The sequence below is a fragment of the Bufo gargarizans genome, chromosome 5 (genome assembly GCF_014858855.1).
Source record: "Bufo gargarizans isolate SCDJY-AF-19 chromosome 5, ASM1485885v1, whole genome shotgun sequence".
In the NCBI taxonomy this organism is placed as follows: domain Eukaryota; kingdom Metazoa; phylum Chordata; class Amphibia; order Anura; family Bufonidae; genus Bufo; species Bufo gargarizans.
This window is the reverse complement of record NC_058084.1, coordinates 463,066,843-463,092,285: the sequence shown is the minus strand read 5'-3', so window position 1 is coordinate 463,092,285 and position 25,443 is coordinate 463,066,843. Positions and strand designations below refer to the sequence as shown.

Sequence of the window (25,443 nt, the reverse complement as noted above, 5' to 3'; positions counted from 1 at the left end):
GACACCCGGTAACCCCAGTGATCAGCTGGTTGAAGAGAAGACCGCGCTTCTTGCCAGCGCTGCCTTCCCTTCATTCTTTACCTGATCGCCGTCGACATCGCAACGGTGAGCAGTGTAATTACTTCTATGGGACGGCTCGTTCCTATACACTTGAATAAAAAGCCGTCCTATTGAAGTGAATGGTATGGCTTCTTGTAATTACACTGCTCACCGCTGAGAGGTCGACGGCGAGCAGGTAAAGAATGAAGAGAAGGCAGCGCTTGCACGGAGCGCAGTCTTCTCTTCAAGTAGCTGATCGGCGGATCTGCCGATCTGATATTGATGACCTATCGTGAGGATAGGTCATCAATATTAAAATCGTGGAAACCCCCTTTAAAGGGGTTTCCCAGCTGTCTAAAGAGGCCGCAGCGCTGGTCCAAGTGCTGCAATCTTCTCACAGCATATTGAGCACAGCGCCATACAATCTATAGTGGCTGTTCTTGGTATTGCAGCCAAGGCAAGTTCACTTGAATGGGACTGAGCTGCATGTAGGAGAGGTGGCCAATGAACGTGTCGTCACTGGTCTAGGAAGAGGATTTATCACTCCCTGCCTCTTCAAACTAGTGATCGCTGGGAGTCAGACCTCTAGTGATCTCCTATTGATGACCTATCCTGAGGATAGGTCATTAGTATTTAGCTCCTGGAAATCCACTTAAAGGGAACCTGTCATCAACTTTATGCTGACCTCACTGAGGGCAGCATAAAATACTGACATAAATGCTGATGTCAGCGGTGTGTCACACATCAGCTAAAAGTAAGTGGTTGCAGAGAACCAGCATCATAATCACTGCAGCCCAGGCCTTGAAAAGAGTCAACTCTACCTGAGAAGAGTCCTGGTTATTCCTAAGCTCCTGCTCTCCCCGACTATCTGCTGATGACTGGCAGTTCTAGAGAGAAAACTAGGTATTAGACTGTCAGTCACCAGCAGGTGGGCAGGAGAGCAGGGATTCACGAATAACCAGGACTATTCTCAGGTGGCCGTGACTCTTTTCCAGGCCCAGTCTGCAATGATTGTGATGTTGGTTTTCGACAACCACTGACTTTAGGCTACTTTCACACTAGCGCTTGATCGGATCCGTTCTGAACGGATCCGATCATATTAATGCAGACGGAGGCTCCGTTCAGTACGGATCCGTCTGCATTAATAACTTAGAAAATTTTCTAAGTGCGCAAGATGCCTGAGCGGATCCGTTCAGACTTTCAATGTAAAGTCAATGGGGGACGGATCCGCTTGAAGATTGAGCCATATGGTGACCTCTTCAAGCGGATCCCGTTCCCATTGACTTACATTGTAAGTCTGGACGGATCCGCACGGCCAGGCGGACAGCTGAACGCTGCAAGCAGCGTTCAGCTGTCCGCCTGTCCATGCGGAGGCGAGCGGAGCGGAGGCTGAACGCCGCCAGACTGATGCAGTCTGAGCGGATCCGCTCCATTCAGACTGCATCAGGGCTGGACGGAGGCGTTCGGGTCCGCTCGTGAGCCCCTTCAAACGGAACTCACGAGCGGACCGACGAACGCTAGTGTGAAAGTAGCCTTACTTTTAACTTATAAATGACAAACGGCTGAAACCAACTCACCTGTCTCTACTTTATACTGCCGTTAGTATGGGCACCATAACGTTGATGACGGGTTCCCTTTAAAGCATTTACCAATGAGATGTAATATTATAGGCAGCATGGCAGGAATTATACATGTTGGGGTACGGCCAAACAGAATGGTCGTGGTCTGGCCGGCTGCATGTGAGTGGCCATGCTCACCGCATAGGAGCTGAGCTGCAGTACCCCAGCATGGCCCACTACACAATGGCCGGAGCCTTCTGCTTCTAACTCCATCCACAGCTAAAGACTGGAGATTGGTGGGGGCATCGGGTGTCGGACCCCCATGAATCTGATATTGATGCTCTCCTCCAGGTAGGTCATGAATATCAAAAAGCTGGAATACCCCTTTAAGGGAAAATAATGACCTCCGAGTAGTTAAAAATTCCTTCAACTTCCTTAATTTAACTCGCCAATATGGCGGTGTCCTGAAATACTCTGTGCTGCAGTGAGCTTTTCTAGTTATGATTAACGTACTATCTGCTTTGCCTGCATGCATGGCCGTGGAAAGTTGGGAAATAACGTTTGATTTGAAAAGAGGGGGGCACTAATGTACACCAAAAGGATCTTATTAAACAAAATATATGTGTGCTCTGCTTGTATTTTAGAGGTGGTTTAAATCATTTATTGTATTTTTACAGCATATAACAGACCAACAAGGACGATCCCCTGTGGATATATGTGAAGAGAACAAGCAGAGTAAATGGGAGGAGACGGCTGAGCTGCTGAAGAATTCTCTTAATAAACCCGTAGGTTTTCTTTCATGGTTTTAGTATCTTTTATAGTTCACTCTAATGTATAAATCCATGTACCGTGTCCTAAATCTTGGCTCAGTAACCAAATGAACACACATTATAAATCTGTCTTCAGTCAGCTCCCCCTAGTGGTGACTGTGTGAAGGGAATATGGCCGAGGGGGCTCTATTAAATGATGGACGTGCTGATGTTCCTCTTAGAAGTGCTTGGCCATCTTTGATGACCTCCGTGTGGATTCCCTTGGTGAATGCCCTGGTATAATGTACTAGAGATCCCATGCTGTGTTTTTTTTTTTTCTTTAAATCAGTATGAAAAGGTTCGCATCTATCGAATGGACAGCTCGTACCGCTCGGTGGAGCTGAAACATGGCAATAACACAACGGTGCAACAGATTATGGAGGGGATGCGTCTGTCCCAAGAGACCCAGCAGTTTTTTGCCATTTGGATCTGCTCAGAGAATATCAGTAAGTAGTCTACTGGTGCAGTCACTGTGTACATACATTACATTACTTATCCTGTACTGATCCTGAGTTACATCCTGTATTATACTCCAGAGCTGCACTCACTATTCTGCTGGTGCAGTCACTGTGTACTAACATTACATTACTTATCCTGTACTGATCCTGAGTTACATCCTGTATTATACTCCAGAGCTGCACTCACTATTCTGCTGGTAGAGTCACTGTGTACATACATTACATTACTTATCCTGTACTGATCCTGAGTTACATCCTGTATTATACTCCAGAGCTGCACTCACTATTCTGCTGGTGCAGTCACTGTGTACATACATTACATTACTTATCCTGTACTGATCCTGAGTTACATCCTGTATTATACTCCAGAGCTGCACTCACTATTCTGCTGGTGCAGTCACTATGTACATGCATTACATTACTTATCCTGTACTGATCCTGAGTTATATCCTGTATTATACTCCAGAGCTGCACTCACTATTCTGCTGGTGCAGTCACTGTGTACATACATTACATTACTTATCCTGTACTGATCCTGAGTTACATCCTGTATTATACTCCAGAGCTGCACAAGATGTATATATTTATCATATATTTACCCTTCTATTATTTATATATTTACCCTTCTAATGGCCGCTTCCCTTTATTGTTCCCTTTTGGGGTAAGATGATGGCAGTCTCTGTAGTATTGTCTTCCTGTTTCCTCGCTGCTGGTTATTATGGGGTCTCCCTCTCATTTGTACTGTCTTTTGCTCTCGTTTTAGGCTTGCAGCTGAAGCCATTTCACAAGCCCCTGCAGCATATCAGAGACTGGGCCGAGATAGTCAATGAACTGACCAACCTGGACCCCCAGAGAGAGACCCCGCAACTCTTCCTCCGCAGAGATGTAAAGTTACCACTAGACATAGAGAAGAAGGTAACGGAGCGACGGTCTCGTCCTCACCTCGTATTGACCAGACGCAGCACTTTCCTGTAATTGGCGGTAGTAGGTGCTCGTGCACCCAGCCACCGTCAGACACCGTATGTAAGAATGTCACCCGCAGTCTGGTTCTAAGGTTATGAATAACTAAGTACATGTTACCGAGGAGGTTTCCATTTTCTAAAACGCACACTTGTAGAGAGCCTGTCACTCCTGCTTACCCCTAATTCCCCCACTCATAGAGAGAGCCTGTCACTCCTGCTTACCCCTAACCCCCCCCCCCCCCATTTGTAGAGAGCCTGTCACTCCTGCTTACCCCTAACCCCCCACTCGTAGAGGGAGCCTGTCACTCCTGCTTACCCCTAACCCCCCCCCCCTCCACTCGTAGAGAGAGCCTGTCACTCCTGCTTACCCCTAACCCCCCCCCCATTTGTAGAGAGCCTGTCACTCCTGCTTACCCCTAACCCCCCCACTCATAGAGAGAGCCTGTCACTCCTGCTTACCCCTAACCCCCCCACTCATAGAGGGAGCCTGTCACTCCTGCTTACCCCTAACCCCCCACTCGTAGAGAGAGCCTGTCACTCCTGCTTACCCCTAACCCCCCCACTCGTAGAGAGAGCCTGTCACTCCTGCTTACCCCTAACCCCCCACTCGTAGAGAGAGCCTGTCACTCCTGCTTACCCCTAACCCCCCCACTCGTAGAGAGAGCCTGTCACTCCTGCTTACCCCTAACCCCCCCACTCGTAGAGAGAGCCTGTCACTCCTGCTTACCCCTAACCCCCCACTCGTAGAGAGAGCCTGTCACTCCTGCTTACCCCTAACCCCCCCACTCGTAGAGAGAGCCTGTCACTCCTGCTTACCCCTAACCCCCCACTCGTAGAGAGAGCCTGTCACTCCTGCTTACCCCTAACACCCCACTCGTAGAGGGAGCCTGTCACTCCTGCTTACCCCTAACCCCCCCACTCGTAGAGAGAGCCTGTCACTCCTGCTTACCCCTAACACCCCACTCGTAGAGGGAGCCTTTCACTCCTGCTTACCCCTAACCCCCCCACTCATAGAGAGAGCCTGTCACTCCTGCTTACCCCTAACCCCCCCACTCATAGAGAGAGCCTGTCACTCCTGCTTACCCCTAACACCCCACTCGTAGAGGGAGCCTTTCACTCCTGCTTACCCCTAACCCCCCCACTCATAGAGAGAGCCTGTCACTCCTGCTTACCCCTAACCCCCCCACTCATAGAGAGAGCCTGTCACTCCTGCTTACCCCTAACCCCCCCCCCCCCACTCGTAGAGAGAGCCTGTCACTCCTGCTTACCCCTAACCCCCCCCCCACTCATAGAGAGAGCCTGTCACTCCTGCTTGCCCCTAACCCCCCCACTCATAGAGGGAGCCTGTCACTCCTGCTTACCCCTAACCCCCCACTCGTAGAGAGAGCCTGTCACTCCTGCTTACCCCTAACCCCCCCACTCGTAGAGCGAGCCTGTCACTCCTGCTTACCCCTAACCCCCCACTCGTAGAGAGAGCCTGTCACTCCTGCTTACCCCTAACCCCCCCCCCCCCCCCATTTGTAGAGAGCCTGTCACTCCTGCTTACCCCTACCCCCCACTCGTAGAGGGAGCCTGTCACTCCTGCTTACCCCTAACCCCCCCACTCATAGAGAGAGCCTGTCACTCCTGCTTACCCCTAACCCCCCCACTCATAGAGAGAGCCTGTCACTCCTGCTTACCCCTAACCCCCCCACTTGTAGAGAGAGCCTGTCACTCCTGCTTACCCCTAACCCCCCCACTCGTAGAGAGAGCCTGTCACTCCTGCTTACCCCTAATTCCCCCACACTCATAGAGAGAGCCTGTCACTCCTGCTTACCCCTAACCCCCCGACTCATAGAGAGAGCCTGTCACTCCTGCTTACCCCTAACCCCCCCACTCGTAGAGAGAGCCTGTCACTCCTGCTTACCCCTAACCCCCCCACTCGTAGAGAGAGCCTGTCACTCCTGCTTACCCCTAACCCCCCCCACTCGTAGAGAGAGCCTGTCACTCCTGCTTACCCCTAACCCCCCCACTCGTAGAGAGAGCCTGTCACTCCTGCTTACCCCTAACCCCCCCCCACTCGTAGAGAGAGCCTGTCACTCCTGCTTACCCCTAACCCCCCCACTCGTAGAGAGAGCCTGTCACTCCTGCTTACCCCTAACCTCCCCCCCACTCGTAGAGAGAGCCTGTCACTCCTGCTTACCCCTAACCCCCCACTCGTAGAGAGAGCCTGTCACTCCTGCTTACCCCTAACCCCCCCCCCCACTCGTAGAGAGAGCCTGTCACTCCTGCTTACCCCTAACCCACCCCCCCACTCGTAGAGAGAGCCTGTCACTCCTGCTTACCCCTAACCCCCCCCCACTCGTAGAGAGAGCCTGTCACTCCTGCTTACCCCTACCCCCCCCCCCCCCCCACTCGTAGAGAGAGCCTGTCACTCCTGCTTACCCCTAACCCCCCCCCCACTCGTAGAGAGAGCCTGTCACTCCTGCTTACCCCTAACCCCCCACTCGTAGAGAGAGCCTGTCACTCCTGCTTACCCCTAACCCCCCCCCCACTCGTAGAGAGAGCCTGTCACTCCTGCTTACCCCTAACCCACCCCCCCACTCGTAGAGAGAGCCTGTCACTCCTGCTTACACCTAACCCCCCCCCCCCCCCACTCGTAGAGAGAGCCTGTCACTCCTGCTTACCCCTAACCCCCCCACTCATAGAGAGCCTGTCACTCCTGCTTACACCTCACCCCCCCCCCCCACTCGTAGAGAGAGCCTGTCACTCCTGCTTGCCCCTAACCCCCCCACTCATAGAGAGAGCCTGTCACTCCTGCTTACCCCTAACCCCCCCCCCACACTCGTAGAGAGAGCCTGTCACTCCTGCTTACCCCTAACCCCCCCCCCCCCCCACACTCATAGAGGGAGCCTGTCACTCCTGCTTACCCCTAACCCCCCCACTCATAGAGAGAGCCTGTCACTCCTGCTTACCCCTAACCCCCCCCCCCACTCGTAGAGAGAGCCTGTCACTCCTGCTTACCCCTAACCCCCCCCCCCCACTCGTAGAGAGAGCCTGTCACTCCTGCTTACCCCTAACCCCCCCCCCCACACTCATAGATGGAGCCTGTCACTCCTGCTTACCCCTAACCCCCCATTCTTAGAGAGAGCCTGTCACTCCTGCTTACCCCCAGCCCCCCCCCCCACTCGTAGAGAGCCTGTCACTCCTGCTTACCCCTAACCCCACATTCGTAGAGAGCCTGTCACTCCTGCTTACCCCTAACCCCACATTCGTAGAGAGAGCCTGTCACTCCTGCTTACCCCTAACCCCCCCCACTCGTAGAGAGCCTGTCACTCCTGCTTACCCCCAGCCCCCCCCCCCCCACTCGTAGAGAGAGCCTGTCACTCCTGCTTACCCCCAGCCCCCCCCGCTCGTAGAGAGAGCCTGTCACTCCTGCTTACCCCCAGCCCCCCCCCCGCTCATAGAGAGAGCCTGTCACTCCTGCTTACCCCCCAGCCCCCCCGCTCGTAGAGAGAGCCTGTCACTCCTGCTTACCCCTAACGCCCCGCTCGTAGAGAGAGCCTGTCACTCCTGCTTACCCCCAGCCCCCCCCCCCCACTCGTAGAGAGAGCCTGTCACTCCTGCTTACCCCCAGCCCCCCCGCTCGTAGAGAGAGCCTGTCACTCCTGCTTACCCCCAGCCCCCCCCGCTCATAGAGAGAGCCTGTCACTCCTGCTTACCCCCAGCCCCCCCGCTCGTAGAGAGAGCCTGTCACTCCTGCTTACCCCTAACCCCCCGCTCGTAGAGAGAGCCTGTCACTCCTGCTTACCCCCAGCCCCCCCCGCTCGTAGAGGGAGCCTGTCACTCCTGCTTACCCCTAACCCCCCCGCTCATAGAGAGAGCCTGTCACTCCTGCTTACCTCTAACCCCCCATTCGTAGAGAGCCTGTCACTCCTGCTTACCCCTAACCCCCCCCACTCGTAGAGAGAGCCTGTCACTCCTGCTTACCCCTAACCCCCCCCCCCCCACTCGTAGAGAGAGCCTGTCACTCCTGCTTACCCCTAACCCCCCATTCGTAGAGAGAGCCTGTCACTCTTGCTTACCCCTAACCCCCCCCATTCGTAGAGAGAGCCTGTCACTCTTGCTTACCCCTAACCCCCCCCACTCGTAGAGAGAGCCTGTCACTCCTGCTTACCCCTAACCCCCCCCCCCACTCGTAGAGAGAGCCTGTCACTCCTGCTTACCCCTAACCCCCCCCCCCCCCACTCGTAGAGAGAGCCTGTCACTCCTGCTTACCCCTAACCCCCCATTCGTAGAGAGAGTCTGTGAGTCCTGTTTTCCTCACCTACTCAGTGTATAATGGCCAAAAAGAAGGCGATCATAGGGTATGTAAGGCATCTCTATCCCTAAATCGAGGTATGTGCGCTCACCTGTATAATGGTGGTGAGTGCGTTGGAGATGATGAGGTCGTTGCCAACCAGTGTCAATGCATTTGAATAAGATCCTCTGTACAAAGGTCGCCATCTTGCCGGAGTAATATCACAAGAACATGAGGGGTGAGTAGCGGGAGGTGGACACGACTGGTTCCAAACCACTAAACTAGTTGAGGCAGGCGCAGGAAACGCCCAGCAAATGGATAAAAGGAGCTTTATTGGTGGGTAATTTTCAAAACAGACAACGCGTTTCGGGACCCCTTTTATCAAGTCTTTTGGATGGATATGATAGATCTGCGGCCCTCCAGCTGTTGTAAAACGACAACTCCCACAATGCCCTGCTGTAGGCTGATACCTGTAGGCTGTTCGGGCATGCTGGGAGTTGTAGTTTTGCAACAGCTGGAGGGCTGCAGTTTGAGGATGCCTGTGATAGATGCTGGTACTGCACTGTTCCTGTTGTGAGGTGGCCGGGGGTAAGGGCCTCTGTACACGCTGCACAGCATAATGGATGACAGTGTAGTGCATCCATCGCAGCGTGTGCTGGTCATTCCCTGCGCCTGCCTCAGGTAGTTGAGTGGTTTGGAACCCGCCGGGTACACGTCCACCTACTCAGCGACACAGTGATGGACAGCTCTCCTTGTATAGAAAAGCTGTGGGGCAGAATACACAATTACCTATAGGTGGGTGGAGTAAGCAGGACTCTGACGCTCTGAGTCCAGCAGCATCCACCTTGCTGCAGAGCTGATGTTCCTATATATTTCTATACCGTCTTTACAGATTGAAGATCCTCTGTCTATACTGATCCTTTTCGATGAAGCGCGATACAACCTCCTGAAAGGTTTCTATCCAGCACCAGACGTGAAGCTGATCACGCTGGCCAGCCTCCTCCTACAGATCGTATATGGGAACTACGAGAGCAAGAAGCACAAGCAAGGATTCATGAAGTGAGTACTGCCGCCTGTGGGTATGTTTTATCATTACTAGTGCTCAGGCTGCGCGGGGGCTGTCCTGTGGAGGAGCAAACGCATTTACTCGAGCTATACTCCTGTTGTGTGGCATAAAACAGTCACTGATTTGTATGCAAGCAGCATTATAACTCCACAGCTGCATGCATTACAGGCAGCACAAGATGCAACCAATGAGGCCTGTGCATCTCCTACTCCAGCGGAGCTCCTTTGAAGACTGGCACACGAGACGTCAGTCTGCAGTAAATGCGCCCCTGTGTTGTGTCGGCTCAGCTTGCATGTTTCTGTAGAGGTAGGATAAACTGTTGCTGACACATCTGGCGCCGCTCATCTCCAGTGAAAATCTAACCTGCAAAGCAGCAGCTTTTAAATTTCTCATAAAAGCCACGTCATTGTGTTTGATTTTCTTATGTCTCTAGTCACATCCCAAGCTGCAGTCACAGTTCTGATGATCTTCCTGCTCAGTTTAACGTCTCGGGATCTCCTATCTAATGGCGTTGTCCTGCTGCTTCAGTGTCTGTATAGAGAACAGCCAGTTGGGGTGCTTGGCCGGACACGTGGCGATTACACAAGTCACTGTGCAGTGCACTGTGGGATGTCAGAGTGTGATGTATAGAGAGCGCAGCAATCCCAGTGCAGTATATTTTATGTTTTTTTATTTTTGTTTTTTCCTGCAGTGAGGAAAATTTAAAGTCCATTGTACCAATCACCAAGCTGAAGAGTAAAGCCCCTCATTGGACAAACCGCATCCTCCATGAGTACAAGGTGAGGCTGCTTCCTGACATTGTCATAGGAAGACACTCCGTAGTCACCCAGTACCCAGTATATTCTTCCAAAAATACTGTATAACTGCTGCCAGGAATGGAGAGAGCCTGCTTCCCTCGTCCACTCATAGATCCTGTAGGTCCTGCTTCCCTCATCCAATCATAGAGCCTGTGGGTCCTGCTTCCATCGTCCACTCATAGAGCCTGTGGGTCCTGCTTCCCTCGTCCACTCATAGAGCCTGTGGGTCCTGCTTCCCTCGTCCACTCATAGAGCCTGTGGGTCCTGCTTCCCTCGTCCACTCATAGAGCCTGTGGGTCCTGCTTCCCTCGTCCGCTCATAGAGCCTGTGGGTCCTGCTTCCCTCGTCCACTCATAGAGCCTGTGGGTCCTGCTTCCCTCGTCCACTCATAGAGCCTGTGGGTCCTGCTTCCCTCGTCCACTCAGAGAGCCTGTGGGTCCTGCTTCCCTCGTCCACTCAGAGAGCCTGTGGGTCCTGCTTCCCTCGTCCACTCAGAGAGCCTGTGGGTCCTGCTTCCCTCGTCCACTCATAGAGCCTGTGGGTCCTGCTTCCCTCGTCCACTCATAGAGCCTGTGGGTCCTGCTTCCCTCGTCCACTCATAGAGCCTGTGGGTCCTGCTTCCCTCGTCCACTCATAGAGCCTGTGGGTCCTGCTTCCCTCGTCCGCTCATAGAGCCTGTGGGTCCTGCTTCCCTCGTCCACTCATAGAGCCTGTGGGTCCTGCTTCCCTCGTCCACTCATAGAGCCTGTGGGTCCTGCTTCCCTCGTCCACTCAGAGAGCCTGTGGGTCCTGCTTCCCTCGTCCACTCAGAGAGCCTGTGGGTCCTGCTTCCCTCGTCCACTCAGAGAGCCTGTGGGTCCTGCTTCCCTCGTCCACTCATAGAGCCTGTGGGTCCTGCTTCCCTCTTCCACTCATAGAGCCTGTGGGTCCTGCTTCCCTCGTCCACTCAGAGAGAGAGAGCCTATCTGTATCCACCTCCCTCTCATAGAGACAGCCTGTGCGTCCTGCCCATTAATGGAGACAGACTGTGAGTCCTGCTTCCCCTGCCCATTAATGGAGACAGCCTGTGAGCCCTGCTTCCCCCGTCCACTAATGGCAGTACTATGCCATTAAAAATGAAATAGAAATAATTGTTCTACTGCAGCACTGATCAGAGAGAGATAAAGTTCTCATTGAGCGCAGAGTAATGTCAATTTTATACAACTGCACATGGAAGGGATTATCTGGTATGTGAGGTATTCCTCATTAGAATAGTAGGTGGAGGACTGGAATGACAGCTGGTTGTCTTTGTAAGCCTAGGTAAACCTGCATGCCGATGAGCAGTGGGTGGATCAATATAGTGTGAGAAGCCCTGACCAGACGCACTACTGGGATAGTATATGGGATTTGAGGTGCTTTGAGTCACTCCTCCCTGGTCTGACAAGAGTGTTTAGTGGCCTTTCTGCTAAACTTAGGGTCCAGACGAGAGGAAGTAAAAGATTCTGGAGGTGAACTAGTATAGATTGACTCTTAAAAATTATATCTAGGAAACCACCATTTTTTTTAATTTTATAAAACACATAGAATATTCACATATAGGTTAATACGTAATAAAAAAAAAAGTGCTGAAGGAAGTGTCCCTTTAAGCAGCAGAGATGGGGGAGTCTTCAGTCCTCTGGCTGCAGTTTTTGCTTGTGCAGTCTGTACATTGCCTACGTTGTGTCTGTTGCAGATTCTGAGTACAAGTGAAGGGGTCAGCAAAGAAATGCACCACCTGCAGCGCATGTTTCTCCAGAATTGCTGGGATATACCCACCTACGGAGCAGCCTTCTTCACAGGACAGATATTCACCAAGGCCACGTCCAGCAGTCACAAGGTCATTCGGGTGTATGTGGGTGTCAATAATAAGGGGCTGCACCTTCTCAACCTGGAGACCAAGGTAAATTGGGAGGAAAAAGTTGTTGAGACAATTAAATGCATCTTTAATGTACACGTTTTTTTTTGCAGAATGGGTTGTGTTATGTAGGCACTGTGTACATATACATTAGTGTTTAATTTACAGTCATTTTTATTGCGGAAGCATGGCCAGCCGCGCAGGGCCACCCCATAGCATGGCCAGCCGCGCAGTGCCACCCCATAGCATGGCCAGCCGCGCAGTGCCGCCCCATAGCATGGCCAGCCGCGCAGTGCCGCCCCATAGCATGGCCAGCCGCGCAGTGCCGCTCCATACAATGGCCAGCCGCGCAGTGCCATCCCATAGCATGGCCAGCCGCGCAGTGCCAACCAATTACAGCACTAAGCTTTGATGGCCATGTTTTTTTGTAGTGGGATACAGATGAGCATGTCTGTGTCCTGATGGTCAGGACTGAAAGAAAGGCCCCTCAGGCCCCATGTTGTGCACCTCTGCTATAAAGCCAGTTCCCACCGTTCTGCTCAGTTTTCTGCCTCTGGTCTTGTAAAATGGAAAGCTCAGATGCCGGATTAGAGGACTTTCACTTCTAATGTGTGATCATTAGTGTTGAGCGAACTTCTGTTTTAAGTTCGGCGTCTAAAGTTCGGCTTCCGGTTAGTGGAGAATCCCGATATGGATTCCGAATACCATTGTGGTCCGTGGTAGCGGAATCAATAATCGGCCATTATTGATTCCGCTACCACGGACCACAACGGAATTCGGAATCCATATCGGGATTCTCCGCTAACCGGAAGCCGAACTTTAGACGCCGAACTTAAAACAGAAGTTCGCTCAACACTAGTGATCATGCGTATGTCCACAGAATGGTGAAGGACCAGTCACTGCGTCCATCCAGCTGTAGCTCTGCTAGGTCACGTCTGGTTTGTCTCCTCGTCCATCTCTTCTCTCCTTGTTATTTCAGGCTCTATTAATTAGTCTAAAGTTTGGCTGCTTTAAGTGGCAGCTGGGAGAAGGAGATACCTGCTTCCAGATCCACAGCATGGAGAACAGAATGAGCTTCATTGTCCACACCAAACAGGTGAGTCACCGAGTAATAGGAGCCATTTACAATTCTCGGATAATAAAGCGACTCCTTGTGATCAGCTGTAATCACTGGGGAAACCGGGCAGTGTTCATTTTCCTTGCAGCGCCTCCACAGGAGAAATAAAGCATTACACAGTGTCCATTCAATCCAGTAAGTTATCTCTGTAACACAGGACAGGGCGGGTCCTCCAGAGCGAGAGACGCTCTTTGTACCCACGCTCTATGCTGGCAGCTCCTCTTTTCAACTTTTAAAGGCCCTCTGTCAGCAGTTTTGCACCTATGACACTGGCTGACCTGTTACATGTGCACTTGGCAGCTGAAGGCATCTGTGTTGGTCCCATGTTCATATGTGTCCGCATTGCTGAGAAAAAGGATGTTTTATTATGTGCAAATGAGCCTCTAGGAGCAATGGGGGCGTTACCATTACACCTAGAGGCTCTGCTCTCTCTGCAACTGCTGCACCCTCTGCATTATGATGGACAGGGACAGACAGTGTAAACGTCATCACACCTGATTCTGTCAATCAAAGTGCAGAGGGCGCAGCAGTTGCAGAGAGAGCAGAGTCTCTAAGTGTAATGGTAACGCCCCCATTGCTCCTAGAGGCTCATTTGCACATAATAAAACATCCTTTTTCTCAGCAATGCGGGCACATATGAACATGGGACCAACACAGATGCCTTCAGCTGCCAAGTGCACATGTAACAGGTCAGCCAGTGTCATAGGTACAAAACTGCTGATAGATGCCCTTTAACCCCTTTAGGGCACAGCCATATTTCACCTTAAGGACCAGGCCATTTTTTGCAAATCTGACCAGTGTCACTTTAAGTGGTGGTAACTTTAAAACACTTTGGGCCAGATTTATCATTACTTGACAGCTCACTCCACTTTCACATATGGCTGAAGTCAGTTTTAGCCAAGTCAGATTTATGATCGGCCCTTTAAGACTGTAATAAATGTGGTTTGAAGGTAGCAGTTTATCCGTCAGTAAGCAGCTTTACAAAAGTCGCCCGTCTTTGCGAAAAAGTCGCCCGTCTTTGCGAAAAAGTCGCCCGTCTTTGCGAAAAAGTCGCATGTTCTATTAAAAAGTCTCATAAGATAAGCATGGTCCTCACTGGAGTGACTTTTTAAATAGTCGCAATAGTAAATCTTTCTAGAGATTCATTTACATAAGAAAATACACCCACTTTCAGAAAACTGGCGAGCATAGTGCAGAGCAGAAAAAAGTCGCAAATTTTTGCGCAGTTTTAGTGATTGCGCAAAAATTAGCGACTTTTTCACTCCATTATTCTGACTTGAGCTAATGATAAATCTGGCCCTTTGACTTATCCAGGCCATTCTAAAATAGTTTTTTCGTCACATATTGTACTTCATGACCCTGGTAAAATGAAGTCAAAATAATTATTTTTTATTTATGAAAAAATACTAAATTTACCAAAAATTAGTAAAAAATTGCAAATTTCCAAGTTTCAATTTCTCTACTTCTATAATACACTCACCTAAAGAATTATTAGGAACACCTTCGTGCCCTGGATGTGCATCCCTCAAATCTCCATCAACTGCAAGATGCTATCCTATCAATATGGGCCAACATTTCTAAAGAATGCTATCAGCACCTTGTTGAATCAATGCCACGTAGAATTAAGGCAGTTCTGAAGGCAAAAGGGGGTCCAACACCGTATTAGTATGGTGTTCCTAATAATTCTTTAGGTGAGTGTATATAGTAATACCTCCAAAAATAGTTATTACTTTACATTCCCCATATGTCTACTTCATGTTTGGATCAATTTGGGAATGATATTTTATTTTTGGGGACGTTACAAGGCTTAGAAGTTTAGAAGCAAATCTTGAAATTTTTCTGAAATTTTCAAAAACCCAATTTTTAGGGACCAGTTCAGGTCTGAAGTCACTTTGTGAGGCTTACATAATAGAAACCACCCAAAAACTATAAACGACACCCCTCAAGGTATTAAAAACTGATTTTACAAACGTCGTTAACCCTTTAGGTGTTCCACAAGAGTTAATGGCAAATGGTGATAAAATTTCAGAATTTAATTTTTTTGGGGCAAATTTTCCATTTTAATCCATTTTTTCCAGTAACAAAGTAAGGGTTAACAGCCAAACAACATGCTATATTTATTGCCCCGATTCTGTAGTTTGCAGAAACACCCCATATGTGGCCTAAACTCCAAAAAAGTGACCCCATTTTAGAAACTACGGGATAGGGTGACAGTATTGTTGGTACTAGTTTAGGGTACATATGATTTTTGGTTGCTCTATATTACACTTTTTGTTCGGCAAGGTAACAAGAAATAGCTGTTTTGGCACCGTTTTTATTTTTTGTTATTTTCAACATTCATCTGAGAGGTTAGATCATGTAATATTTTTATAGAGCAGGTTGTCACGGACACGGCGATACCTAATATGTATACAATTTTTTTTATTTATGTAAGTTTTACACAATGATTTCATTTTTGAAACAAAAAAAATCATGTTTCAGTGTCTCCATAGTCTGAGAGCCATAGTTTTTTCAGTTTTTGGGCAAATATCTTGGGTAGGGTATGATTTTTGCGGGATGAGATGACGGTTTGATTGGGACTATTTTGAGGTGCGTATGACTTTTTGATCGCTTGCTATTACACTTTTTGTGATTTAAGGTGATAAAAAATGGCTTTTTTTTTTGCACAGTTTTTTTTGTTTATTTTTTACAGTGTTCACCTGAGGGGTTAGAGCATCTAATATTTTTATAGATCCGGTCGATACGGACGCGGCGATACCTAATATGTATACTTTTTTTTATTTATGTAAGTTTTACGCAATATCATTTTTGAAACAAAAAAAATAATGTTTTAGTGTCTCCATATTCTGAGCCATAGTTTTTTTATTTTTTGGGCGATTGTCTCAGGTAGGGGCTCATTTTTTGCGGGATGAGGTGACGGTTAGATTGGTACTATTTTGGTGGGCAAACACCTTTTTCATCGCTTGCTGTTGTACTTTTTGTGATGTAAGGTGAAAAAAAGTTTATTTAGCACAGTTTTTATTTTTTACGGTGTTTATCTGAGGGGTTAGGTCATGTGATATTTTTATAGAGCCGGTCGATACGGACGCGTCGATACCTAATATGTATACTTTTTTATACTTTTTTTTTTTTCCCTATTCTTTACCAATTTTTTTTACTTTTACTTGGGGAAAATGAAGTTTTTGTTTATTTTTACTTGAAACTTTAAATTTTTTGGGGGGGAAACTTTATTTTTTCAACTTTTTTTTTTTTACTTTTTTTTTTGTCCCACTTTGGGATTTCAATTTTTGGGGGTCTAATCCCTTTTACAATGCATTCCACTTCTGTATTGGAATGCATTGGCAGTATGAGTAATACAGTGTGTATTACTCATACAGCTTCCTGCCTGTGAGATCCAGGGGGCTGGATCTCACAGGCTCGTCACCGGAAGGCAGCGCAATGCCTTCCTTAGACATCGCGCTGCCTTCCATGCAATTAGGTCTCTCCTACAGCCGCATGTGGACCCGATGGCACCGCGGATCACCGCCGCAACCGCAGGTAAAAGCCACAAACCGCAGGTCTGAATTGACCTGCGGTTTGCGGCGATCGCTCACACGAAGTCAAATTTGGCTATTGTCTACTGCTGCCATACACGGGGCCCACTTGGCGCTGCCATACACATATTACATACACAGCTCTACCACATGCCCATTAGAGAAATTACCAAAAAAGGCCTTCAGAGGCTTTATTTTCTGAGGAGTCTGAAGAAAGCACAACTCCCAAAACAGCTGCTAGTCAATTTTTACAGGTGCACCATAGAATCTGTTATCACATACTGCATTACAGTGTGGTCCTCCGGCTGCTCCTCTGAGGACAAGAAGACCCTCAAGCGCATCATCAGAATGGCTGGCAGAATCACTGGTCCTCAGTTACCATCACTGGAGGACATCTTCACTGCTCGCTGCAGCAACAGGGCAAAAATTATCTGCGGGGATCCAACTCACCCCGGCCACAGCCTTTTCACTCCCCTACCCTCTGGTAGGCGTCTTAGAGCCCTACATGCCCGCACCACTAGGCTGAAGAACAGCTTTTACCCCAAAGCAATCAGTCTCCTAAATGCTCGGAGATTATTGCCCCTTCCTAGAATAGAAACTACCACAGACTGAAAGTGACTGCTGCATTCATGACCCCATAAGCACTTCCTACTTTGCTCTTGCTATATATATGCTGTAAACTGTGAATAGTAATGCCTTCTAGTGCAATGTTTTGTTTTTTTCTAGTGTAATGCTTTAGTTTAAATGTCAGTTCTTGTTCCTCTGTCCATGGCATCTAGGATTGCTCCAAACAACATTTCATTGTATTGTACATTGTATTACATTGTATTGTACAGTGACAATAAAGGCATCTTATCTCATCTTACTTATTACACAGATAGTTTACTATATACACATTGCACACACCGCTCTGCTAAATGTCCATTACACAGATAGAACTACTGTGTGCACATTACACACAGAAAGACCCCAATCAGACCTCAGATAAGAGCCCCATGCCTCATATCAGTGCCTGACATCAGCCCCTGTATGTGCCCGTCATCATCTCCCATATGTGCCCCCATTGTCTGTTAGCATTCCCCATGCCACAGAAAACTTAAAATAAATAAAAAACACTTACCTCTCCTGCTCCTGGACGCTGCCGCTCCTCACTGCCAACGCTCAGTCTTTCTCCTACTCCGTCTGTGAACTGGTGTGCACAGCGTGAGGTCACAGCGCGCCCTCACATTGTGCGCAGCCTTCACAGCTGACAGCCGAGGACCAGGAAGCGGTGAGTACAGAGCCATCACCGCTTTCCGGTCCTCCGGTTCTAATTAGCGCTTCCATAATGGAAGCGCTCGTTAGTATTCACCCCATAAGGCGCAGGGGCATGAGTTACAGAAAATCAGTGAGATAACAGAATTTCTGTAAACTCACTGAGAGCAGCACCTAAGACTGTAGAACAAAAACTAAAAAAGATAGATAAATAGAATTAATCCACAAAAGAAATAAATTAGTGTAATTTTTATTTTTTTAACAAAAGTGTCCATATCCTTTAAAATAGAAGAAAATTAGGCAAATTTGCATAGTTTTAATTAAAATCTTCTTCCGTTTTGTGTTTTCATAGTTACACGTTACAGCTAGGGCTGCAGCTATCGACTGTTTTTGTAATCAAGTTTTCTATTGATTAATCCAACAATTAATAGAGTACTCTAATAACAAAAAACAAATTAAAAGAACGTTTTTCTTTATAAAAACTCATCATCATCCCCCCCATGCCTTTAGCTGCCCCCTCAGTGCCTTTAGCTGCCTTCCCCAGTGCCCTCTGCTTCCCCCCCCCCCCAGTGCCCTTTGCCCTAGAGAGACCTCGCTCTGCATAGGAGCTGTAGGCACAAAACGGCAGGAGATAGGCAGAGGTATCAATACTCCTTGGTTACACATCACTTTTATAAATCTTGTCTTTTGGAACAGGCCGGCCTCGTAGTGAAGCTCCTGATGAAACTGAGCGGCCAGTTAGTGCCCGGAGATCAGAACATCACAGAGCGTTACGGTTACGGATAGCCAGTAAGACGTCTCCGCACCACGTCCTCTATGCACCTACCGAGCCCTCACTGAGTTCGATGCAGAAGCCTCGGCCGCAGACTGGTTGGCAGGCGCCGCCCATTCATCCGCTTCTTTTTATATGTATTTTTGTACACTCCTTTTATTTTTTCATTATCAATAGAAGTGCTGTCAAAAAAAAAGCATTTATTTATAAAAAAAAAAAACGTAAATAAAATGGCGTCTGCTGTGCTTTATTCATTACATGAAAATCATCATTTTAGGTAGGAGGGGTTTCCTTTTCATTAGATACTCATTGTACAAAAAAACCCACTAAGGCCTCTTTCACACGGGCGTTGCGGGAAAAGGTGCGGGTGCGTTGCGGGAACATGCGCGATTTTTCCGCGTGAGTGCAAAACATTGTAATGCGTTTTGCACGCGCGTGAGAAAAATCGGCATGTTTGGTACCCAAACCCGAACTTCTTCACAGAAGTTCAGGCTTGGGATCGGTGTTCTGTAGATTGTATTATTTTCCCTTATAACATGGTTATAAGGGAAAATAATAGCATACTGAATACAGAATGCATAGTACAATAGGGCTGGAGGGGTTAAAAAATTAATAATAATTTAACTCACCTTAATCCACTTGATCGCGCAGCCGGCATCTCCTTCTGTCTTCTTCTTTGCTGTGTGCAGGAAAAGGACCTGTGGTGACGTCACTCCGGTCATCACATGGTCCATCACCATGGTAAAATATCATTTGATGGACCATGTGATGACCGGAGTGACGTCACCACAGGTCCTGTTCCTCCACACAGCAAAGAAGAAGACAGAAGAGAAGCCGGGCTGCGCGATCAAGTGGATTAAGGTGAGTTAAATTTTATTATTATTTTTTTTTAACCCCTCCAGCGCTATTGTACTATGCATTCTGTATTCAGAATGCTATTATTTTCCCTTATAACCATGTTATAAGGGAAAATAATAATGATCAGGTCTCCATCCCGATCGTCTCCTAGCAACCGTGCGTGAAAATCGCACTGCATTCGCACTTGCTTGCGGATGCTTGAGATTTTCACGCGGCCCAATTCACTTCTTATGGGGCCTGCGTTGCGTGGAAAGCGCACAATATAGAGCATGCTGCGATTTTTACGCAACGCACAAGTGATGCGTGAAAATCACCGCTCGTGTGCACAGCCCCATAGAAATGAATGGGTCCGGATTCAGTGCGGGTGCAATGCGTTCAACTCACGCATTGCGCCCACGCGGAAAACTCACCCGTCTGAAAGGGGCCTAATTAGTGATTAGTATTTCACAACTGGAGAAAAAGGGGGAAGAACTCTTATTTCCATTACGCCCCATGACAGCACCTGTGAGAGAGATCCTGCCCCTTCCCGGACAGGAAACAGAAACTTCCCAGATCTTTAAATAGGGTTCTCTATCCTCCATCCTCAGTTTTTTCCTGTTTCCTGCCCTTAGGACAGGGGGATGGAACTTTCCCGGATCAGTTAGGGGCTACAGGGCCTCTAGGGTCTATTTCACATACCTATTGGAGGTACCTGATGGCGTAAGTCTCCGCTAGGAGCCGCTGTAAAGTCTGGTATTTCTCTGTTCCTTTTTCTGCCATGGGGGGATGCCTGGCGGCGACCTCGTTCCTTTCATGGCTACGGCCGGGCGAAGTTCCGGTAGGGATGAGGAAGACGTCCGATACGGCGTGCTCCCGCAGGTCCTGTTTCCACACGGGATAGGGAAGGGGAGGGGCTGAAAACATGGGCCCGTAAAAAGGGGAGGCCGGCCAGCCAACTTGGCAGGCAAGGTGGATTCAGCCTGGCCTAGTTCAGCGGAACAGCCAGATTTCCCTTCCAGATTCCCCTATATTGTGTCAGTCGACATGCGGGAGGAAGGGGAAGCACAGCAGCGCATGGAGAAACAGGAGCAGCACACAGAAACCGGCATGGTATTCCTAGGAGGGGTAAGAGGGGTTGTACCCCTACAGTCTCCCTTTGGGGAGATTATTTTTAAATATTTTCTAGTAACCTGTTATGGGCTATGTGTTGATACAGGTTAAAGAGGCCCCCGGTAAGGCTACCCACAAGTCAAAAGGGAGAGAATGTGGGATATTCAAAAAGAAGTTGAGCCCGTCCTATCCAAAAGCCTGTTGTCAACCTTGCCTGGACAAATTGGTAGCGGAAGAATCCCCATCTTTGTTCCAGAATATACAGAATCTGGTCAGCATGGAAATCCGTTCCTCTGTGGAACAATTTAAAAAATCACTTCCTGGTTCTTCTAGGCAGAGGAAGGATCAATCAACAGAAATGGACTCCTCAGAGGAAGAGGGAGTAGAAGAAAGCTCAGATTCCTCTTCTGAGGACCTTACGGCAAGGCCCCTGTTTAAACTGGAAGATACGGACCTTCTTTTAAAAGCAGTAAGGGCCACCATGGAGATAGAAGGTGAAAGAGTCAAAATCAAGACAGGAGTTAATGTTTGACAGTCTGAAGTCAAGAAAGGCCAGAGTATTCCCTGTCCAAGATTGTGTTAAGAGTTGATAAAGAGGGAATAGAACAAGCCGGATAAAAAGTTTTTTGTTCCCAGATCAGTTAAAAGAAAGAAAACCTTTAATAATCAGGAAGTCGCAGAGTGGCAGGAGGTTCCGAGAGTAGATGCTCCAGTGGCGAAAGTTAAAGGGTTTCTGTCACCAGATTTAACCCTATTAAGCCAGCTGACATTAGTGATGTGCTAATGTCAGCTAAACCTAACTAGCCTATTCCTACTTTTATCTATGCCCCCGTTACGCCAGAAACCTAACTTTTATAATATGCTAATTAGCCTCTAGGAGCAGGGGGGGGGGGGGGGGGGGCGTTGTTCCTGCTCCTAGAGGCTCCGTTCTCCCACCTTTGTCGCCTCCCTCCAAGTCCTGATTGACAGGGCCAGGCAGCGCTCGCATCCGTCTGCCAGCCCTCTCTGCTCTGGTAAAATCTCGTGCTGTTCAGCATTCGCCGCAGGTGCAGTGAGGGAAAGATGCTTGCAGGCTGCCAGCTTCCTCACCGCGCCTGCGCCGAATACTGAATGGCGCGAGATTCCACCAGAGCACAGGGCTGGCAGACGGATACGAGCGCTGCCTGGCCCTGTCAATCAGGACTTGGAGGGAGGCGACAAAGGTGGGAGAACGGAGCCTCTAGGAGCAGGAACAACGCCCCCCCCCCCGCTGCTCCTAGAGGCTAATTAGCATATTATAAAAGTTAGGTTTCTGGCGTAACTGGGGCATAGATAAAAGTAGGAATAGGCTAGTTAGGTTTAGCTGACATTAGCACATCACTAATGTCAGCTCGCTTAATAGGGTTAAATCTGGTAACCAAATCCCTTTAATAAAAAATCAGCACTCCTATTTGAAGATCTGGAATCCCTTAAGGATCCAATGGATAAAAGGGCGGACACTTATCTTAGAAAAAATTGGGAAGCATCTACATCTTCTTTCAAACCAACTATCGCTACAACTTTAGTTGCTAGGTCGCTTAAAATCTGGTTAGGGGAGTTAGTCACACATTGCTAACAGAACCCCGAGGGAGCAGCTGCTGGAAGCAATTCCGACAATGATAAAAGCGGAAGATTTTATTTCGGATGCGTCGGCGGATGCTCTAAGGTTATCTGCCAGAGCTGCCGCGTTGTCAAACTCAGCCAGAAGATCTCTTTGGCTGAAAGGTTGGAAAGGAGATGTTGCTTCCAAGTCAAAATTGTGTGCCATTCCTTGCCAGGGCAATGTTTTATTTGGCCCAGTACTTGATGAAATATTAGACAAAGCATCTGATAGGAAAAAGGGGTTTCCGGTGGCTAGTTTTCCTAAACAGAGAAGACCATTTAGTTTCAGAGACAAAAAGAATGAAGATAGATTTCAAAAGAAAGGCAATGATTGAAGGCCTTTTATTCAAGTCCAAGCCCCAGTGCTTCTCAACGCCAGGGCTCAGGTGGGGGGTCGTCTGTCTTTATATTTTCAAGGCTGGCAAAGTATAACATCAAGTACATGGGTAAAGGATATTATAAAAGAAGGCTAACGTTTGGAATTTATATGACCTCCACCAGAAAGTTTAAGAATTACAGCCTTAAATCAACTCTCCAAAACAAACGGCATTATTAGGAGAAATAGGAAGCCTCATGGACAAATCTATTCTAGTCCCAGTTCCAACAGAAGAAATAGGAGAGGGGTTTTATTCGGCGCTCTTTCTAGTCCCCAAACCGAATGGGTCCGATCGGACTATAATAACCTAAAGGACCTGAATCTATATCTAACATACCGCAAATTTTGCATGGAATCAATATCTTCAACAATTCATTTGTTTCCCAACTGTGCCATGGCGTCAATAGATATCAATGACGCCTATTACCATGTACCCATACACCCCTCGTCTCAGAAATATCTCAGGGTGGCAGTACAGGTAAAAGAGTCAGTTGTCCACCTTCAGTTCAGAGCCCTCCCCTTTGGAATATCGCAGGCACCCAGAATTTTTACGAAATTGATGGGGTAAGTGATGGCACAAATAAGGAGGTCAGACATTATAATTCTTCCTTATCTAGACGACCTGCTAGTGGTGGGGCATTCTCCAGGTTCCCTTTCAGCTCAAATTCAGGAAGTGTTGGAGACATTAATGAACTTGGGCTGGATTATAAACTGGGAAAAATCGTGTCTGAGGCCGAGTCACCAATGCACCTTCATGGGAATTCATGCATACCAGCGACATCCACGGTGCCCCCATAACAGCAACATCCACAGCACTCCACTAACAGTGGCATCCACAGTGTCCCCATTGCCATCCATAGCTCCCCATGTGACATTCACAGCTGTCATGGCTGAGGATGGGGAAAACCCTCAGCCGTGCGATGCCAGATGGTGTTAGGCTGCTCGGCCAGGAAAACAGGATTAGGGAGCAGGTCACCTCCTAACGCGTCCCTAACCTGACCCTAACTCCTAGTTGCATGGGCCGACCTTTAAGGTAGGAGGACCCATGCTCCGGAACCTCGGATCCCTAACTCACCCTCCGTCCGGTCCCTGGACTAGGAGTCAGGGTAAGACGACCTGTTCCTCCAGGACACTGAGGAACAGGGGTCTCAATGGCCAAGCTGCAGGGAAAAGGGGAACACAAACAGACTTACGGATATGGCAGGCGAACTAAGTAGTTCCACCAACCTGCCACAGCCTTGCTGACTGGATCCCTGTGCACACAGGAATCCAGAACCATAAGCTGCACTAAATAACAAAGGAAGGTCCCAACAGAACATCACATGGACATCACACACAACAAGACATAAACATAATGTGACAATATCTTTTTGACATAATCTTTATGACCACAAGGGTGGCCCCCACTGGCAGGTGTAAAACACAGGAGGCTGCTCCAGCTAAGCATGGCTGAAGCAACCCTCAGACATGTGCTAAAAACTGAGGCTTTATAGGCCAAGAAGCCACACCCAACAGTCAGACACACCCCGTGACTCACACACACGGAAAGGGAGTTAACCCTTCCAAAACCAAAGAAGGGAAAACACAACTTAAACGGGAAGTGTCCAATCCAAGAACACACTGTGGCTGTTGCCGCAGGCAACGACATGGGTGGCAACCATGTCCTGGGAGTCAGCCCGAAGGCCGGGACACTGCCACCACATGTACACATACAACCAAACGTTGCCACGGGCAACCACAGTGAAGGGAAGATGTCAGTGCACACCAAACATAACACAGAGTGCACACAGACATACAAAAGTGCATACATACACGCACCCAAACTCCAAGGCAACCGCACACATACCTGTTGTCCGCGGCAACCGCACCTGAGGCAAAAAGCAAAATGCCTTCAGCTGCGGTTGACACAACAACCCAAAACCGCGGGCAACTGTATGCGGCTCCCAAGGAGTCACGGCCATAAACATGGTCGTGACAACAGCATAGCGATCAGCCTCTGTGCTGTGACCCACACACTGCTTACTTTGGGCTGTGCATGAGTCAGTACAGGTTTCACACAGAAGCCTGTACAGTGAAAAGACAGTCGGCGGTCCCATGCAGGTGCACAAATGTGCAGGCATCAGGACCAAGGAAGGCTCCTGCTTCTGAGGGGAAGAGAAAAACACTGTGAGGGACCGGAGCAGTCATGTGACTGTGAAGAGGATCCAGGACAACTCTGCTGGTGCAACGTGCCACCTCCCATGGCCAATCATGCCCCAGGTTTTTAGGAATGCAGAGTGTTGATGCAGCCTTATTAGTTTTGTGTGTGTCACTGTGCTCCTATCTGGATACCGTCACTCTCCAGGTTTAGGCTTCATAGCAATAAAGGGGAAAGTGACAGACTCTGGCTTCGGTCTGGTAGCTGGACTTTCTGACAATTCTGGTACCTTTTAGTGGGGTGCCTTTGGCTGTTGATCCTCTCGTAATACTCTGTAAACTGTAAGGAGTCATGGTGCTCTATGAGCTGCTTCCCTTGGAATACTCCTGCTGCAGGAGGGGGGGCATTCCCCTCACCATCTTGACTCGTCTGCTCCCACTCGATTAGACCAGAACTCACACTGAACAAAGCTTCCTACAACCCTTCCCTTGGTAGGAATCAGCACTAGCCCACTTCTGCCCAAAAGGGGGAGAATGGAATGGTAAGTTCCATTCTATCTGAAGATCTTCCTCTGCCAGATACACTGCTACCTGCCAGTGGACTAGGAAGAGTACATAAAATACAACAAATAACAGTTACACAGCAATATTATGAATGCACAGTGTAGGAGGACCTGAAATAAATACAAAGATGACATCATTGTTAGCCATTAGAGAGTAGTAAGGTGTAGGAATGGTAGTGTCCGCTCTGGGTTACTACACTGGGGGTAAGTATGTTTGCCCTCATCTTCTCTCCACAGGTTAGAGTAAGGGCACATTTTTCAGTTAGGTCCAGGGAATCCCTTA

At 48.6% G+C, this 25,443-nt stretch overlaps 1 protein-coding gene across 2 annotated transcripts in view; it reads left to right on the top strand.

Moving 5' to 3' along the window:
* Positions 1-18,744, top strand: part of KRIT1 (KRIT1 ankyrin repeat containing) — a 48,386-nt gene extending 29,642 nt beyond the window's left edge. For both annotated transcript variants that reach the window (XM_044295873.1, XM_044295874.1), the window contains 8 exons: positions 2,276-2,383; positions 2,697-2,853; positions 3,629-3,780; positions 8,999-9,165; positions 9,864-9,951; positions 11,681-11,887; positions 12,822-12,938; positions 18,443-18,744. In XM_044295873.1, coding sequence (XP_044151808.1) covers positions 2,276-2,383; positions 2,697-2,853; positions 3,629-3,780; positions 8,999-9,165; positions 9,864-9,951; positions 11,681-11,887; positions 12,822-12,938; positions 18,443-18,532 — 1,086 coding nt within the window. In that variant the 3' untranslated portion in view covers positions 18,533-18,744. The remainder of the gene's footprint in view (positions 1-2,275; positions 2,384-2,696; positions 2,854-3,628; positions 3,781-8,998; positions 9,166-9,863; positions 9,952-11,680; positions 11,888-12,821; positions 12,939-18,442) is intronic.
* Positions 18,745-25,443: the final 6,699 nt, after the last annotated feature.